We start from the raw sequence: 18,806 nt of genomic DNA, 5'->3' as shown, positions 1-18,806 counted from the left end.
CGTGCAAAAGCGACATCCCTCTTTCTGCCTTCGGCTGTATTGCAGCCGAGCGACCATGTCGCTTACTTCTGTCATTTCTTCTCTCCTGTTTATTTTTTATTCCTTTATTTTTGTTGTGCGTTATGCTGTCAATGTTGGTTTTCCATATTCTGCATTGGACAATTTACCGAAGTCATGTGTGCCATAATTGGCGACATTGCAGGCAGTGCGTTTGATGTAGAGGCATTTATCTGTGTGACCTCGGTTATCCGGCTGGATGTGGGGCTCCCTCAAAAGGAAGTTATCATCATCAGCCTGGTTACGCCCACTGCAGGGCAAAGGCCTCTCCCATACTTCTCGAATTACCCCGGTCATGAACTAGTTGTGGCCATGTCCCTGCAAACTTCTTAATCTCATCCACCCACCTAACTTTCTGCCGCCCCCTGCTATGCTTCCCTTCCCTTGGAATCCAGTCTGTAACCCTTAATGACCATCGGTTATCTTCCCTCCTCATTATATGTCCTGCCCGTGCCCATATCTTTTTCTTGATTTCAACTAAGATATCACTAACCCGCGTTTGTTCCCTCACCCAATCTGCTCTTTTCTTATCCCTTAACGTTACACCCATCATTCTTCTTTCCATAGCTCGTTGCGTTGTCCTCAATTTAAGTAGAACCCTTTTCGTGAAAAGGAAGTGCACGGATGCTTTTGTTTGAAATTGCTGCGCCTTTTCACGCCGTGCAGTGGTTTGACACTTTGCAGGTGCAATCGTCAGTGCTGACCTATGCACCACGCTTTTCTGTTTGCCACACCTAAATCTGGGGAGAGGTCTTTTTAAGTTCAGTATGCATATATTGCACTTCCCACACCTGTTAAATCTACTCCACTAATTTTCTTTCTTTCTTTTTGATGACACACAGGCTGACATCAAGATTCCCGGGCTTCCTCTGAAAGTTGTCATGGAGGCCATTCAGCAGGCAACTGGTAAGTTCGGTCCTGTTCACCAAACATGATTTGGAGTAATGGCAAATCAATCAATCAATCAATCAATCAATCAATCAATCAATCAATCAATCAATCAATCAATCAATCAATCAATCAATCAATCAATCAATCAATCAATCAATATCATTGATCCCAGGCAGCATGGGTTTCGGAAGGGACTTTCTACAACAACACAGCTACTGGAAACTGTCCACGAACTCACAGCAGTTCTAGATAAACAGGGCCAAACTGATTTAATATTCATAGATTTCGAAAAAGCATTCGACCGTGTTTCTCACACTAAACTGCTGTTAAAGCTACAAACAATACTTAAAAATGATTCTTTGATTTCATGGATTTCAGCGTATCTGTCGTTAAGGCGGCAAAGTGTGTTTATTGACGGCGTGCTTTCTGGATCAGCACCGGTTCGATCGGGCATTCCACAGGGGTCCGTCCTTGGGCCTCTTTTCTTTCTAATCTTTGTCAATGACTTAATAAAAGAAGTAAACGTGAAAATACGTTTATTTGCAGACGACTGTATACTATATCAAGAAGTTAATAGCGTAAATGATCAGGTCCGCTTGAATTCTTCACTAGCCAAGGTAGAAGTGTGGTGTGCCACATGGCAAATGAACATTAATGCAAAGAAAACGGTTGCTATGTCAGTAACACGAAAACACTACCCCTTAAAATTTTCTTACAGTTTCAGTGGTAATAATATATCTACGGTTAGTAGCTACAGATACTTAAGCCTCTTAATTTCATCCGACTTTAGATGGAACAATCACATATCTTATATTTCAAGAAAGGCAATGCGCCAACTTGGTTACTTGAGAAGGTCGCTCCGACAGTCCACACAAGAAATCCGTCTTTTAGCGTACAAAACGTATATTAGGGAAATTCTTGAGTGAGCCTCGGTAGTGTGGGACCCGTACACCCTGAAGAACATTACTCAATTGGAAAATATTCAAAGAAAATCTGTTAGATTCGTGTTTAACTGTTATAGCTGGCACGTCTCTCCGACAGTTCTTATTAACGAAATTAACCTGAAAACATTAAAATTAAGGCGATGTAGGGGCCGTCTGAAATACATGTATTTACTTTACCATGATACGCTGGGGATAGATAAGGATATGTATATTACTTTAGTCACTAGGCGTGCAACACGATCAAATCATCAGAAGAAAATAAAGGAATTTTCTTGCAGAAGAAACGTATTTAAAAACACATTTTTTCCTCGTACGATAGGTGAGTGGAACGCGCTTTCTGCGAGTACAGTGGAATGCCCGACCGTCCAGTCATTCTGCAACCAGCTGAATAGCATTTAGACGATGTTATATGTATATGTATGTATGAATGTAATTTTTCTTTTTCCTTTTTGATTTACAATATACGGAAGTGTTATTTTCGCTTGCCTGTCATTACTATTTGTAGATTTCTTGCTGCTCAACCTACCAAGCATGCGCGATGTCTTTCAGCATACCAGTATGAATGCGACTCCTTGTTATCAATATCCCGTTGTTATCAATATGCTCTGTACAACTTTTGCGGTTCAGCGAATATCTGTATTTTAAAATATATTGAAATTTTGTAATGCTTTTTTCATTGGAATGCTCTGTGCGGCTTGTGCGGATCATGGAATATGTCTATTGCAATGTATTGAATTCTTGTGATGATTTTTGCTGTTAATTTTTGTTTTGTTCATCTGTATATCGCACTGTCCACTCCTGCCCAAGGCCTAAGACTAAGGCCGGCGGTATCCTGTAAATAAATAAATAATCAATCAATCATCAATCAATCAATCAATCAATCAATCAATCTATCTATCTATCTATCTATCTATCAATCAATCAATCAATCAGTCAGTCAGTCAATCAATCAATCATGATTATTTATGGTACATATAATGACATGTTACTTTTGTACAGGCAGGGTCCCAGAGCCCTTTCAAGGGTTGAAGCAGGAGTTTGTTTTTTAACATAAGTGATTGCAAGATAATTACAAGGCAAACAAATACTGTATTTACTCGATTCTAACGTGCCCTCGATTGTAACGCTCACCCACTTTCCGAGAGCAAAAAAAAAAGTAAAGAAGAAATGCCCTCGACTGTAATGCGCACCTGTTTACCGTAACCTAAAAAAAGTCCTTTACAGACCAGTGGACTTCATTCTTTCATACAGAAATACAACTCTCTTATTTGGATTAACAAAGGTTTACTCCCAATCTACTAAAGTTGCGATAAATAAAGAAAGTTGCAGTTTTGCCCAAAATGCAAAGCATCCATTGCGATAGCAAATTAGTAGACAGCTATACAAAAAATAACAATAGTTGTTTTATCGGCCGTGTAAACTTTTACACACTCAGTTAATAACTAAATTAACAAGCATGGTGTCACTCGCACAGAAGCAAACTTGAACACCTCTCACTCAATGACTGAGAAAACTCTGTATAAAAACGCTGGAGTCGGGGGTGCAGTAGCAGGAGCAAGCGAATTAACCTTTGTGCGGCCTCTTGCTTCAATGTGAACTAAGCGACCAGAACACAGCCTGGTGTGCCTAGACACATAGACTCTACATCGCATATCGCTTTCACGAGATATGGCCGCGTGGTCGGCCGGTACCCAACAGCCTCCAGAGTAGAACCCCTCTCCTGTTTGTGCCAGTCCCGCACGTAAGTTTCGGGAACTCCCAACGCTCGTGATGTGGCCCGGTTTCCGTCCGTCTCCGCACACGTGATAACTTTCCTTCTAATTGCAGCATCATGATGAACTCGGCGTGTCTTCGCAGTCAGCACTTCCGCGCTGTTTGAGCAAACGCAGAAAACGGGAAGATCGATGGTGGACTAACCTAAGCATGCATACTACAGCACATGGTGGAAGCTACGGCAGCTAGGTTCAAAGCCTGTATGAGGTGACCATATAGAAATGCAGATGGTGATAGGGTAACGCATATTTAGGATCCTACTCAAATCTAACATGCACATAATTTTTGGACCCGTTTTAACAGAAAAAAAGTGTGCATTAGATTCGAGTAAATACGGTAAATACAGATATTACAATAGCTTTGTTACGAATGTGTCCAATGTGTTTTTTTTCTTTGTTAACAAGGTTACTATTGTAAGTTATGTACAGAAACACGAACAGGTTGCTTGTATAAATAAAATGATGTGAACGATGCGATGCTATACGATAAAAGTTTTCCACAGTTTTGCGGCAGTGTAAGAAAATGAATATAATCTGTAGTTAGTTCTCATGTAGGGTATGCGTAATGATACAGTTGAAGTAGAACATAGCGAATATGTGGGTTTTTGATACGTTAACATTATTGATGGGCATAGAACAGCAATATGTAGAAGTTTGTGAGCAAGTAATAAAACATGATAATTGGTACCAACTGTTATGGGTTGTATGTTTAGTAATCTGTTAGCATATGAAACTGAGTCTGTTTTTTGTATAAAGAGGATAGCACGTAGTGCTGTGTTCTGTGCTACTTCAAGGGGTTTCAGTGTTGTCTGGTAGGTTGATCTGTAAGTTGCTATAGCATATGTAATGTGTGAATGTATGAATGAATAATATAATTTTAACGGTGTTGTTAACAGGAAATTATAATGTAACTCTTAAAGACGAGGTATTCACCTATAAATCTTAAGTGTTGATTAATGAACACTGTGTGTACCATTGCTGTGTGCATTATGGTTGCGTTGCTTGCACAGTTCTTGCCACTCTAGCATACATATTTCCTTCCGAGTCTGTTGAGGTTCATACTCGCTTGGTGGCAGTATTGCTCACTTAAGGGATAGCAGATTTTCAATAAAATTTCAGAAAAAAAGAATTAAAAAAAAATTTAGACATTTTAATCAAGTGAATCTGTGCGTGTACACAGCAATTATTTGACTGATAGCTACAATGGATAGTCTTTACTTCGGTTGAGATTGCTTATAAGGGGGGAGTGTGCCTTAGAATAAAATTTTGAAAGATGCTTGTTCTAGTCAGAGTGCTGAAGACTTGTAGACAAGAGTTGAACCCATTTACAATGAACTCCATAGTTCCACGAAAAGTGGTCGTTGTATCAGTAGTTTGGTACAGATGAACTCGCCTTTCAAGAGGTGCAAAAATTAATGGCACTGAAGCTGGCATTGACAGTTATGATTTGACGCCGCTTTGGTCTGAAAATTGGGAATTTCAGTGTCTTCAGCTTTGTCACCAGCATTTTCTCGCATCTAGCTGCAAGTTTCTGTTGGAAAACGTCATCTGAAGAATGGAATTTGGTGTAGCAGCTCTTTCATGATGGCACCCGGCCGGTTCCAATCGCCTGCCCTTTCGAAACTATGAGGGCAGCTGCCGACATAATTTTTTTTTTCTTCGAGAGCTTGTGATACAGTTTTTCACTGTGAGCCAGACACGAGTGGATTTCTTTTCATCATTTTCATCATTTTCAGACATTTTCTCTACCTGCAGTCACTAATTTAGCTTGCAAAGTTTTTGTGTATTTAGATGACCTCTCCACAAGGCGGCACAAGAAAAAATGGCTGTGGCTTAGGTAAGGTTAAGCCCAGGATGCGAAGCATACTAGCCTTTATTTTAGTTGTTGAACCACTGTTTAGCCTGGTGAACTGCTGTTGCTTGGCTATATTTGGTTCGGCTAGACGAAGAAACAACTCATGCATTACTTCTTCGCCTTCAAGAGTGGAACGCGACAGCGTTCCCGTCGACCCGCCAAGGGGTGTAAGACAATGGGCTACAGGGCAGCGACTACGCGCCCCGCATTGGACGCGGTGAGCGTCGAGCAAAGCAGCGTTCGGCGCGGCAACGAAATGTGCGCCTGAGCAAGAGACGCACGCCTTAGAAACAGCGCGTTTCTAAGGCAACACCGCATTCACTAGAGGCGCTTTTGTACCGCTTTGAAGCGTTGTACTCGTGGCTCAGTGGTAGCGTCTCCGTCCCACACTCCGGAGACCCTGGTTCGATTCCCACCCAGCCCGTCTTGCAAGAGTTGAGCCAAAGCCACTTCTCCTCTGTCGTGACGTCACGGTGTCACGTGATTTCATGGTCACCGCCGCGCCTGAGGAGCTGGGTTGAGCCCTCGTGATATGCTTCGCATAAAAGTGTGCAGTGTTATTTTCTTTAGCACGAGTTGCTTCTGCAGAGGCAGGGAGTGTGCTTAGAACGCAAAACGAGTATATTCAACGAGTGGCAGGGGCTGTGTGAAGGGGGTGGGTGCCCCACTTATTTCTGAAGTGACAATCAGAGGGTCGGATATGGCTAATGTTTGTTAAATTCCAGATTTGTATTGTTGGTTTCCTTCCAAGCACAGGCTCTATTGAATTTTGTAATGCTCAGTTGAATTTTATATTACGAATATAATTCTATATTTCATTAGAGGATTCTAGTGGATTTAAAACATTTTTTTTCTTCGAGTATCACGCTGTCACCCATTCGATTCCTGAGCAAGATGGCCACAATCTTACGGGGGCAGAATGTAAAAATACTTGTGCAGTAATTAGATTTAGGTGTAGGTTAAAGCACCCCAGCTGGTCGAAATTTATCTAGAGCCTCCCTCAATGAAGCACTCCTCTTATCCCTAGAGTAGCTTCGGGATGTTAAAAACCCACAGTCTAACCTGCTGTCACTGTGTTCTGATGCCATGCATAAGAACACGGCATTTGAACACACATTCGATAATTTCTTAAATCTTCAGAAGGGAAGTCTGAGATCCTCAAGATCATGAACGAAGTGATCAGCAAGCCGAGGACTCTGAAAAAAGACAACTGGCCTGTCTCTGGTAAGTTCCTTCATTCGATGACGTTTTAAAAGAAAACGTTCATGTTTCTTCCATGTTTTCCTAACATGGCTTATAAATATGAATTGCTGCGGGTGCTCTTTCCAAGCTGAACAATTCGCTGTCTGATAAACCCTGTACTAGCAAAGCAGAGAAGAGTTGTAGGTCAGTTAAATACATCGTTTAGGAAACGGCCAACCTAGCTTTCTCCTTATGCACAATTGTCCAAAATATGGTGGCCAGCTCACCGCTAAAATGGAATTACTGGTCTGTTTGTGTGTCATTCTTGCTTTCATGTATTAAATCTGATGGGACTGAATGCAAAAAAACAGTTACAAAGCACTTGCCACAGATTAATCAGTATTTTAGCAACGTGTTCCCAGCCATGCTTTGGGCTACGTGCATTGCAGCAAAGCCACCTCATCACTTTTATAAAGGGTCTATTGTGCGTTTGCCGCAGACTTTGGACTAGGCGGCCTAGTTGCAAAGTCAAAGTTCACGTGGCTTTTAGAATGGCAGTCCTGTATTTCAAGGCCATGTGAATGCTGCATTGGACTTCCGTTAATCGAGTCTCGACAGGGCTGTGAAACAGGTCGATATTGTCTAAGAGTTTTAATGAAAAAGCATCCGAAGCAGGTGGATGTTCTTTTGTTACTTCTGATGCAGCTAAATCAAAAGGTGAATCAAATACATTGCTGTCAAATCAATGGCAATCAGCAGCCGTAATATTTCCGAGGGTCATCTTGAATGGTGACTTTCCCCCTGTGATCCCTCAAGGAGGTTATCAGCATGTTGCATGTAACTTTCCAAGTTGAAAATTACTCTGTGTTTGAACTGTAAAGAGGCATCAAGTGTGCATATTTTTCTGATAGAGGCATCTGTCCTGGTACGAATCGTGCATGATGCCGTTGTTATGTGCATTAAGTTGGACTAAGCAAACACTTATGGCATTTTCGGGTGGTCTTTCCAGAGAGCTCTGGCGGCACTGCAAAGCTCATGTAAAAGAGTAGCTAACCGTTGCTGCTAGCACAGACAGGTCCAACCGATGATAAGAAAGCAGGATCATCACTTCCGTATTGCATTGTTCTCATATAGTTATGTTAAAGGTGTTTTTCATTACCTTCGAAGCATGGTCAGAGCACTCTCGAACGACCACTTGAATGTGGCGTAAGAAATAAAAACTTCTTTCCTATTGTTTTGCAATTGTTTCAGGAAGCTTGAACTGCCTTGTCCACATGCAAAATAAAGAAAAAAATTTTTTTTCTCCTGCTCAGAGAGGTTAGAAGTTCCAGTGCATCAGCGGGCACGCTTCGTTGGTCTCGGAGGTCACAACCTGAAGAAGCTGACTGCCGAAACAGGTAAAACAGTAAATTTTTTTTAGTGTTATAGCTATTACAACTGCTCTATTCAATTTGTACCGTATTTTTGCATGTAGAACCTGCCGCTGCCTTAACCTGCACCTAGTGATACTGACCCTCAGATGGACAGAAACAAAAAACTTTGGGTTTTCTAAAGCACGCATATTTTGATAGCAGACAGCAAAGTTTGAATCAATATGAAAGGAACCCAGCATAATTGTCAGCACCGTCAAGCTATAAGAAGCGACCGTGCTGGGCTCATAATGGTCCTTGTTACCCTTCAACAACATTAAGTAACATAACTCTATTTTCAAAGCTTTGAAAGCCCTTATACATTACAAAATTGCATAATACCTTGAATTTGGTCCCCAACCAAGCTGTGTTTTGTATACCTGGCCACAAGGTTGACACAACCCAAATCAAGCCAACCCAGTTAGCTGCTTTGTAGTAAGGAGCAGCTATGTTTGTGGTGCGTGAAGTCTTTTTCGTGTGCTGTTCTTCTCCCTCGTTTTTGCAGAGTAAAAATAATATAAAGCAATTATCTAAAAGGATGCACATTAGAACCCGGATATATTGAGCTCGAAGGGAATTACAAAATACTTCAATATATATTATTAATTCGTAGTATAAAATATGCCTGTCTGAAGCTTATCCGAAAACTACGCACGTCTGAGGCAGTCTTTTAGAGAACATGAAGAAGCAGATATTTACCGATCCTATGCCCAGAGCCACTCGGTGAAAAGATAAAGTGGAGTGCCTTCCATTTCTTTTGAAATGCTTTTACCGAGCCAGGAGGCCGTTCATGGTCTTAAAGCTGCGTTGTGGCGATCCCCTTTCCAATAACGAATGGCTGCAGGTAGTACACTTTAGTAGATCTTTCTGCTGTCAGTATGCTTCACCGCATTACATGGCTGTGACGCTTTGAAGCTTACTGAAGCAAATTCGAAATTTCGGAGCGCAAATAAGACCTTGCTGCATGAGTCCTCCATATTGTGAGACATGCAGCTTGCCAAGTTTTCCTTCATTGCGTGTACTGCCCATAATATTCTATGTCCTGTCAGGCTCTCTGAAAAACAGTGCTGTTTCGCCAACGTGAATATTTCTGATGGCACGAGAAGTGATCGCAGTCTCGTTAGGGATAGTGCGCTTGCAGGGGTGCAGCATGGCACAGCGTTGAATGCATCGAATGTGGCCATGAATGGAAGTTTGATATACGCATAGTGCAGTTCTATACTTTCGCACGGAATTTCCAAAGGGATGTTGCAACTATATGATATAGACAATAAGTCAGTGTACCTGGGTTCGCTATATCCTGGTTCGGCTGTAGTACATAATTTTATGCAGTCACACCTGACGCACAGTTGATTGGACAAATCAGTTCTGTGGAAATACGCTAAATGGAGCAAGGTCCAAGAAAGAGAAAATCGGTTCACGAGCAAATTTTGTTCATGAAAATTTCTCCACCTTGCGTATTTCTGCGGAATTGGTTTGCTTTTGCAGGTTTCCGACATCTTCAGTTCCAATAAATTAGACTTCTCGCTGCCATCTTCTAGCCTTCTGGTGAGCTCGAGACAATAGGGCAACCACTCCAGGTTTCGATTTTGGAGCAATGCCTTTCGCTCGATGCTATGCTGCACTTCTTACCCTATTCACAGCCAGCTGATCTAAGTTTTACAATGCCGGCAATGTATCGCTCTGACCACTGATATAATGTGGAAAAGAATAGCTTCAGAAAAGACTTCACTAAAGAAACTCATGACCATAGGTTTGATCCCTGAACAACTGCAGAGCTTTAGTATTTCTGAAAAACCCAGATGGGTTCTCTTGATTGCTGTGTGGTACTTTCAGGTTGATGACAAAATTTTTTTATACGGCTCTCAGTGTTGCGGGGTGTTGCTTTGTAAAACACTTTTTTCCTCCCCTCTGGCTTTCCTGCAGGTGTTCAGCTGTCTGCAATCGATGACACTTGCTTCGAGATGTTTGCTCCGAACCAGGATGCCATGAATGAAGCAAAAGAGATGGTGGAGCAGTTTCTCAAGGAAGAGGTGCGTGTTTGCCCTGATTTGACCGTAGTGTAGGCTGCATATAGCGCAGGAGGAAAGGGTGTACAACATGCCTTCTGTATTGCAGAAAGTGCATGTATTTTTCTTTTGTTTTCTTTTTAGACCTTCTGACAAGAATTCTGCATTTGTTGGATTCATGAAGGCATTGAAAATTGCTAACAGTCTCCAATCTCTGCTGTACATGTCAATTCTGAAAATCATGCACAGCTGGAAAATTTTATTTTATATTTAGTCGGTGGATGGCTAGTTAGTGTCATTGCACAACTCGTGGCAATGATGTGTAAAAAATAAGAGTGACTTGAATATGATGTTTACCTAATAATAACCGGCTGCAATATGTTACAGCATACAAATAAAGTGTTTTCTTTCTTGGTTGTGTTGAAGAGCATAATAAATGTATTTGTAACAGTCTTTATTATTAGCATGATGAGTAACACATAATGATCAGTTACGGGCATAACAATAAGATAGTTGGCCAGCTTGTATCAAAAAGAACATGTAGCCGAATGTTGCTATGCAAGACATATATAACTAGGGGTGTGCAAATACTTGGATATCATTGAATCAAATTGAATAGTGAACGTTCAGTTACTGTATTTGCTTGAGTCCAGGCCGATGTTTTCTTTTTTGAGAAAATGATGTGCGAAAGTGGGGGGTCGGCTTAGATTCAAGTACCATGGTTTGACTGCTAAAGGCGCGGCCGTGCTAGTGGCCTGATGGCTTGCCACGCACTGATCTCAGGCTGCCGTGTGCAGGCGAGGAGAGGAGACGGCGTAGGAGAGAGTAGATGGCGGTACTTTTCTTATATAGGGAACTTGGCTGGCAAGGGTGGATTGTGTCACGTGATTACGGCGCCGGCGATTGCCATGCACTTTGACACCCCCTTATCACTTCCTCCCGCGTGGCGCGAAGGCATGGAGTTGGCAGTTTTCTGAAAGCGATCGTTCAGTGCAGTCGTGTTGGTTGGGTTTTGGAAGTGTTGCGCCTTAACCACATGCTCGCGAAACGCCTAAGCCACCTGTGCTTGAGAAGCGATGGCACCAACCAAGCGGTGCCACTACAGTGCGGCCTTTAGGCGAAAGGTCACTTTGTACGCGGAGAAAACTTAGAACCTGCAAGCACAGCTCAAGTTTGGCCTGCACGAAAAGAATGCGTGACGATGGCGCAAACAACGGACCGAACTGATCAGCTGTGCAGCAACCCACTTGGCGTTCACTGGACCAAAAACGGGCCCTACGCCACGAGGTGGAAGAAGTTGTCGCCGATTTTATCACGGAACAAAGGGAAGCGAGAATGCCCGTGATGACAGAGGTCATCCTGGCGAAAGCCAGGGAAGTTGCCAATGTGAAGGGTGTCACACGAGCCAATTTTGAAGCAAGCTGGGGCTGGGCAACATGCCTTATAAAACGGTTCGGGTTCAGCCTGAGATGACAGACCTTCGTGTGTCAGAAGCTGCCCACTGACTTCGAGGAGAAGCCTATCAAGTTTCAGTGCTACGTGATGGACAAACGGCAGGAAGAGGGCTACCAACTGGGGCAAATCGAAAACGCCGATCAGACCCCGGTGTTCTTCGGCATGCCAATGGCACACACTGTGTGAACAAAAAGGGTGTGAAGGAAGTAAAACTTAGGACGGCGGGTTACGAAAAGCAGCGAATGACAGTAATGTGCTGCACCGCCGATGGATGAAAACTCCCCGCATACATAATATTCAAGCGCAAGGCTCTACCAGCGGGCGAAAAGTTCCAGAGAAATGTTGTTGTGCGCCTTCACGACAAAGGTTGGATGTCCAGCGGCTTGATGGAGGACTGGGTGAAAACGGTTTGGGAACGCTGTCCAGGGGCTGCGTTGTGCAAGCAGTCACTTCCAGTCCTCGTTTCCTACCGCGGCCATCTGACTGACAGCATGAAGACCACGCTTTCTTGTGCTGGGACAGACATCGCCATAATCCCTGGTGGCATGACTAGCCAACTCCAACCGCTTGATGTTACCATTAATAAGCCCTTTAAAGATAGGCTTCGCAAGCACTATACCGACTGGCTTACGTCGGAAGAACATCAGCTCACTGCAACCGAGCAAATCAAGCGTGCTTCATTTGGCCAGCTGGTGAACTGGATCGCCACGGCGCGGAATGAAATTCCAGATGAAGCAATCATTAGAGCTTTCAAAAAGTGTTGTATTTCAAACGCGATGGACGGAAGCGAGGATGATTCCCTCTGGGATGAACTCGGCAACAAAGAGGACAGCGATGTTGCGGACAATGATGACGACAACGACGACAAATAAACTTTATACGTATGTGCCTAAAGAGTGTGCTTACGCAATAAAAATGCTGGGTTTTCTGCCGATAAAACGGCGTTTTTTTCATTCGGCCTACATTCGAAGTAAGTTTTCTTTTTTCTGGCTTCGAACATAGGGGGGTCGGCTTAGAATCGGAGTCGGCCTAGATTTGAGTAAATACGATAATTACATTTTCGAACATTAGCTCTGGGGACCGATGAAGTGCCACATGTCGCGTGCACCACGAAGCTCCCCGGGCTCAATGCTGCGTAAATGAGCACACCCCAGACATGCTACTCTGGCTGACCCGGGTGCAGACTTTGTCTCTGTGACGATTGCTGCTGCCCTACTGCGTGCGCTTCCCAACCTTAGCCCGATGCAGGTATTATACTTGCCACGCCCAAACTCTGCAATTTACAGAACAGTGCCATGTCAGCCGAGGCTGCCTTTCTCGGTACGATAAGGTTTGTCCAGGTCGACAGGACCGGTCGAAACGACAATGTGACCCGTGGACAGAGGCAGCGGCAACAAAAGCTGCGCATATGTCGAGAAGTGTGAAAGCATGTGCGAAGATCAGGCTGAATAGCCATCAAAAGGGGCTTCACATCACTTAGACAACCGTCAATCTAACCCGCACGTGTGTCCTCTGGACTGATCTCTGATGAGCCACCCATTTGAGTGCGCCCAAGTTAGCAGCAAGCATGCCACAATGGCCACTTCGGCCAGCGGTGAATTTTCATCACAGCCACACTGCCTAGGCAGTTAGGCCTAATCGGCGGTGCTTTACTGGGCGCCGGTGACTAAAGTTGTGGTTTAGTGCTGAATTGACACAAATCTATTCGCAGCAGCCGCACGATACTCAAAAAGCCGACGAACTGCCTTGCAGAGGGAAGTGAGTGCATGTGATGGCAACAAAGTTGCTTGCGGCCACCATTTTTGTGACACACCGTACAGTGGCCTCTTGCTCCTTGTGTCGGGCGTAGACGCATATCGGTCTCTTTTTGTAGCTTCAAGCAACCTGTCACAAGACTAGCTTTGGATTTGCACGGCAGGCGCGAAAGTGTCACGTCCCGGCTGCGTACATGGGCATCAGCTTCCCACGAGATTGCCGTGCCCCTCCAGATTTCAGGATCTTTGTCAGGTGGTAAGGCACACCAATCCTGACAATGAAACTGCACGGGTGGGGCCTGTTTACCATCGCCGCCAACTACGTGCAAAGCTGTGATCGAGTCACGTGATGCGCAGTCCTTGTGTCTGTCACACAGATTGGCGTAACAGTAACCCATATGCTGCAAAATTGGGATAGCCGTTCTGTATCTTGGAAAAAAACTGGAAAGGGAAACTTTCTATGCAATAAGAGATTAAACTCAGAACCTCATTGGTGTTCAGTACACTATAACATTAGCCTCAGAAGGAAAAAAAAAGCACTTGATTGTATTCAACAGACATTCTATAGATATTTTCCAGACTTTCACATACTGGTAATGAGCGGTAATCACTGCTGGCATACTAATTTCGCATTTCGTTTAATAAGAGTAGTAGACTGTACTGTATACATGTCTTGATTTCTGTGCACCCAAGTTACCGATAGCTTGGAAAATTCTTGTTATGCATGCTAGGAGATTCTCACACATGTTCAGCACTGTATTTTCTTGCCGGGAAGTTGTAATTTAAGCATTAAATTTTGTCAAACATTTGGTGATATTTGATTCAAAATTCGGCTTTCTTCTTCTTGATTCGTTTCTGTATTCGATTTAAAACCTGTTATTCGGTATTTGCACCCCTCCAGATATGATGCCTTTTTGTATATATTAACTGAAGAAATCTAAAACTTTTCTTGATGATACAAGCATGTAATAAATGCATATTTATAACAAATATCGTATCATTTGAAGGTATTTTCATGTTGGACATGGACGTGAATAAGGTTGGACTGTATTTGATTTTACATTGACATTATTAGGAATTGGTAGGCAGTATGGGCAACGAATTATGCTTTCCTTTTTTAATCCTGAAATTGGGTAAATTCAGTAGGTACTACTGCTTGCTTGTGTGCTTTCTTTGTATTTCTGCTTTTTTTCGCAGTCTGTAACACTCTTTTTATTTCCGTCTTTATCAGCGTGAGCCAACTCTTGAGTTTGGAGCGGTGTACACGGCCAAGATAGTTGAGATCAGGTGAGCGGTTGTGGCATTGACAGACTGATTGCGAGTAACTGCTGTTATAGAAGTTTTAATTGGAATTTTCACACCTTAAATTGGTCTGAAGTCTACCAGATTCCGTGCCTATAAATATGAAGTGACTGGAGAAGCTGGAGAAAAATTATTCATATTTATTTGTGGTGACATTTTGTGTGCAGTTCTTTAAAGTGCATATTTAGAAAACCTTTCGCTTATAAGTGTTTTGGCTAGGATATCCTCGTCAGACCCAGGAATATTCAACTGACAAAATACATTCTCAAATTAATTCTTATTAGCAATTAGTTGCTGAAGAACCTGAATAACTGCTTGCTTGATCAGGTGGAAAGGTACATTCTCACAGGAGCAGCTCTGTGTATATGGACAAAGAATCTCTATCTTGAATTTGTTAGGATAAGAGTGTCTTCTGTGTGCCTGAACGCATAAAGACAGGCTTAACATCACATGGTGATTTGTTGCCGATCCTAGATTGCCATGTCAGCTGCTTGCATTTGAAATGTACTGCCCATTGATTTCTTGTTGTTGGTGATGATTACAGCAGTACGTCTCAAAGTAACAATTTTTTCGAAAACCAGTGGCTGGAAAATGATTGAAACACTTGACATATAGTGCCGCATCCGTCTAGCTTCCCGTTGGGCCAGAAAACTTATTGTTTGTCTTTTAGCATGTACAAGAAAGATGAAAGCCAATGTCAATGAGTGTAGACGCTGGGTCTGAGGAGGACCTAGATTCACGGTCACAAGTTCACAAGGCCAAGGTCGCAGGTACTACTTCCAGCTGCCGTGGCTGCATTCCAGTTGGTGCAGACTGCAATAATGCGTATTTTGCCCCCCCTTGAGCAATATGAAAAGTGTTTGCCCAGATTTCCTTCAAAAGGTTGTACTGGCTCAACGCACGTGCCTTGCTAAAAATTGTCCACTGAGACTAAATGTTCAGTGAGAGAGGAACTTGTTTCATATCAACAGGTCATACAGTAGAACCCCGCTGTTACGTTCCTCACTGCTGCGTTTTCCTGGCTGCTATGTCGTTTTCATCCGGTCACGGCATAGCTTCCATAGGATACAATGTATAAGGAACCCCGCTGTTACGTAGTAGCTGTAAAAACGTTCCCGCATGGTACGTCGCAACTTAGCACCCCACACCCGCCTGGGCTAATGACATGGTTGCTACTTCTAGCCACCTACTAATGAGGCAATGCGTTCCAACCGCCATTTTGACTTTTGACAAGTTTTGGCTGGGCTTGGCCGGGCTTGCCTATGAAACTGGCTTCAAGAAGCCGCAGGCCAGTTCGAGACTATTCGTGAAAAATGCTCCATCATCACTGTGATTACGGTCACCGCATCGTTGTTGGACGTGTCGACTCACGGAGGAAGGAAACTCAGGAGAGGCCCTGACGTCACTCTTTGTGAAGCTAAAATGAAACCGGACGTTGGCGTTGCTCATGGCGTTGCTGCGCCTCTCGGGCCAGCTCTCCTCTCTTGTTTACATTTCTCCCACGCCGTGCTGCGCGCAACCAGGCTGCTCGGACGCGCGCGCTTCGCAGCAATACTAAACAATTGTTAGCACGTCGGCGTGATTACGCCAAAGAGGGCAAAATTTCCCGCTGATATTCCTTCGTCCGTTGCCATTGCCGTGGCGCGGTGACGACGAGGAGCACGAGCCGCATGATGCCGGGGATTTGCCAAATCGTAGCTTTGGAGAAGCCGTCGCGGCTCTGGACCTCCTCCGCAGGTACGTCGCACCTCACAGCGACGCTGACAGCAATGCGGCGTTCCAGGCTATTAAGAAACGTGTGGCGACTTCTAGTGAGCGAAAGAAACGGCAAGCCACCATTATAGACTTTTTGAAGTCCTAAGTGCACTCTGTGGAAATAAATTGTCTATAGTTGAAGCTGCATTTTTTCTTTTATTTTCGGAGCTTTCCTCACTGTTGCGTTTTCGCAGCTGTTACGTTTTTTCCCCCGGTCCGGTGAAAAACGTATGAACGGGGATCCACTGTATTTAATTCTGTGCATCACAAGTAATCGTGGCTCAAAAACGAATTCTGTATTTATTCTCACATTGCGATTGATTGTCATTCAATCAGTCGGTCAGCCAATAAATAAATAAACAAACAAACAAACATTGCAAGGGCTTTATTTAATACTAATATAATTGCTAATTTTCCTAGCACAATATATGAGCTTCTCCAGTAAATTCCACTTGTAAAATACTCACCAGACTACTCTGAGAGCTTAATAATATTTAGAAATGTACTTCCAGGTTGGAACTGTGCAAACAAGGCATTGTGCAACGACACAGAGCATTGTTTCATAGTCGTCATATTGGGTTTCATTTCTTTGTGGCCATTTACTTTCTGTTGCTAGATGAATGTGCCCTTTAATTGTTGCATTTTACGAGAAAAATACCGTTTAACAGTGCCGTCGTAGCAAGATTGTGGCATACATTGGCAGTGATGACAATACCCTCCATGAAATTTGGTGTTCTTGGTGTTTGAATTATGTACAGGCATTTGTTCTTTTGGCTCTAGTGTTGGGCTCCTCTCTGTTGTTTGAACTGTACCATCATGAGCTTTGTAGTGCTTATAATTTCTGCACTTTGCATTTTTCCTGTTGTGATTTATGTGCTCATCTAATAACAGTGCCTAAGGGAAAGAATGAATGTACAAAAAGGACATGCCATGTATGTCTCTGGTATGTTTTTTCTTCGTTCTACATGCTCATCATGAATAGAGGCCTGATTTATAGGCGTTGAAAACGTAGGGTTTAGGTGCCTAAAATAGGCGCTTAATGCCCCATTTCAGGCACAATATGGGCCTATGTAGGCACTACAAACGTTTTTTTTTGCAAATGACAACCCGCTTTATGTATTGCACGTGCATGCATGGCCAATTTTCAAAGTAAGGTAAATGAGGGAGTCGTAAAGGCAGCAACCACATTGTGCAAGCTGTATTTTCACGGAGCTTTGCTGGGCGCACGGGATGCCGCTTTTTGTCAATCCACATACTGAAACCAAAATGCTTAATGCATTTATTATAACAAGATGAACAGGTATAATATATTTATTAGCCAAACTTTCCTCCTCACTATGGCGCCTCAAGTGGAGAAAGCATAAAATTAATACGCCAGGGAAGCTGCTGAACGCTTATTGAGAAGAGTTTGTGCATGATGGTTTGAAATGTCGACAAATTTTCCAGCATGAAAAGAAATGTTGAGTAGTCTATGTACCTTTGTAAACTTTATAGAAGAACAGTAACGCACGATTATCAGCTCTAGCTTTCGGGGTTAATGATTTTGCCTCTGCTTGGCTGAACACGCTGAACATCAACAGAGGTGAATGGAGGGTTTTTGTATTTCTGTGTGTTTGACGACTTCACGCACTTTATGATTCTTGAGTGTCTGCCTGTAAGAATCTTCAAAATTTCTTTGAGCAGCGAAGATTTGATGTTTCTCTTCCAAAAAGAGCCTGCACCTTTGCACATACTTTTTTCGACAGCTGTAGTGACACACATGGGACGCATCAAAGTTGTGGTATGGTGAAGTAGCCGGGTCACGACTCGCTAGCTGTTCCCGAGAACTCTCAAGCGTTTTTTTGTATATTGCCATGACCTTACTCTTAGCAGAGTGTTTCCTTTATCATCACACGTTGGAGCACGGGGGTATCTTTCTTGCGTGCACTTATTCAAATATAATGAGCAGGGCAGGGGAAGGCGATGCAAGGGTCGCAGTTTATTGCTCGTCTGTTGCAGAGTTCACATGGCGAGTGAAAGAGGAGGAAAAAAAAAGAAAGAGGAGGCATCAAAAGAGGGGACCACGTAACTGCAGATGACTTTCAGCAAACTTTGCACGCTTCTGCCTAACGGACTGGCAGCGCAGTATGCAGTTAGCAGTCTTTCCAAGCTAAAGTCTGCTCTACATCATTCTTAAACTGTTGTGCCTTCTGCTCTCAAATTTACACCTGTAGTGTAACATGGAGTTGTGTGTTCACTGACGAAATTGACTTTTGGTGATCTTTTGCCCAGCCATTGCTGGTCAGTGGCAGGCAGTTGGTGAGAGGCCCTCAAACTATCGTCTGCAACTCAAGCGCTTATTTGCTGGGTCATAGTGCCAGGGGTGTTGCCATTAGAAACAGCGTGTGAATGCCGCCAGGTTTTTAAAGAAGCAACTGAATG

The 18,806-nt window shown here is 43.3% G+C and overlaps 1 protein-coding gene across 1 annotated transcript in view; it reads left to right on the top strand.

Annotated features, from left to right (window-relative positions):
• Positions 1-18,806, top strand: part of PNPase (polyribonucleotide nucleotidyltransferase 1) — a 55,092-nt gene that overhangs the window by 28,063 nt on the left and 8,223 nt on the right. The window contains exons 17-21 of the mRNA XM_065442217.1: positions 900-963; positions 6,660-6,743; positions 8,015-8,098; positions 10,037-10,143; positions 14,560-14,615. Coding sequence (XP_065298289.1) covers positions 900-963; positions 6,660-6,743; positions 8,015-8,098; positions 10,037-10,143; positions 14,560-14,615 — 395 coding nt within the window. The remainder of the gene's footprint in view (positions 1-899; positions 964-6,659; positions 6,744-8,014; positions 8,099-10,036; positions 10,144-14,559; positions 14,616-18,806) is intronic.

Source organism: Dermacentor albipictus, chromosome 7, assembly GCF_038994185.2.
Source record: "Dermacentor albipictus isolate Rhodes 1998 colony chromosome 7, USDA_Dalb.pri_finalv2, whole genome shotgun sequence".
Taxonomy (NCBI): Eukaryota; Metazoa; Arthropoda; class Arachnida; order Ixodida; family Ixodidae; genus Dermacentor; species Dermacentor albipictus.
The sequence above is the reverse complement of the archived record's forward strand: the minus strand, read 5'-3'. Positions and strand labels throughout refer to the sequence as shown.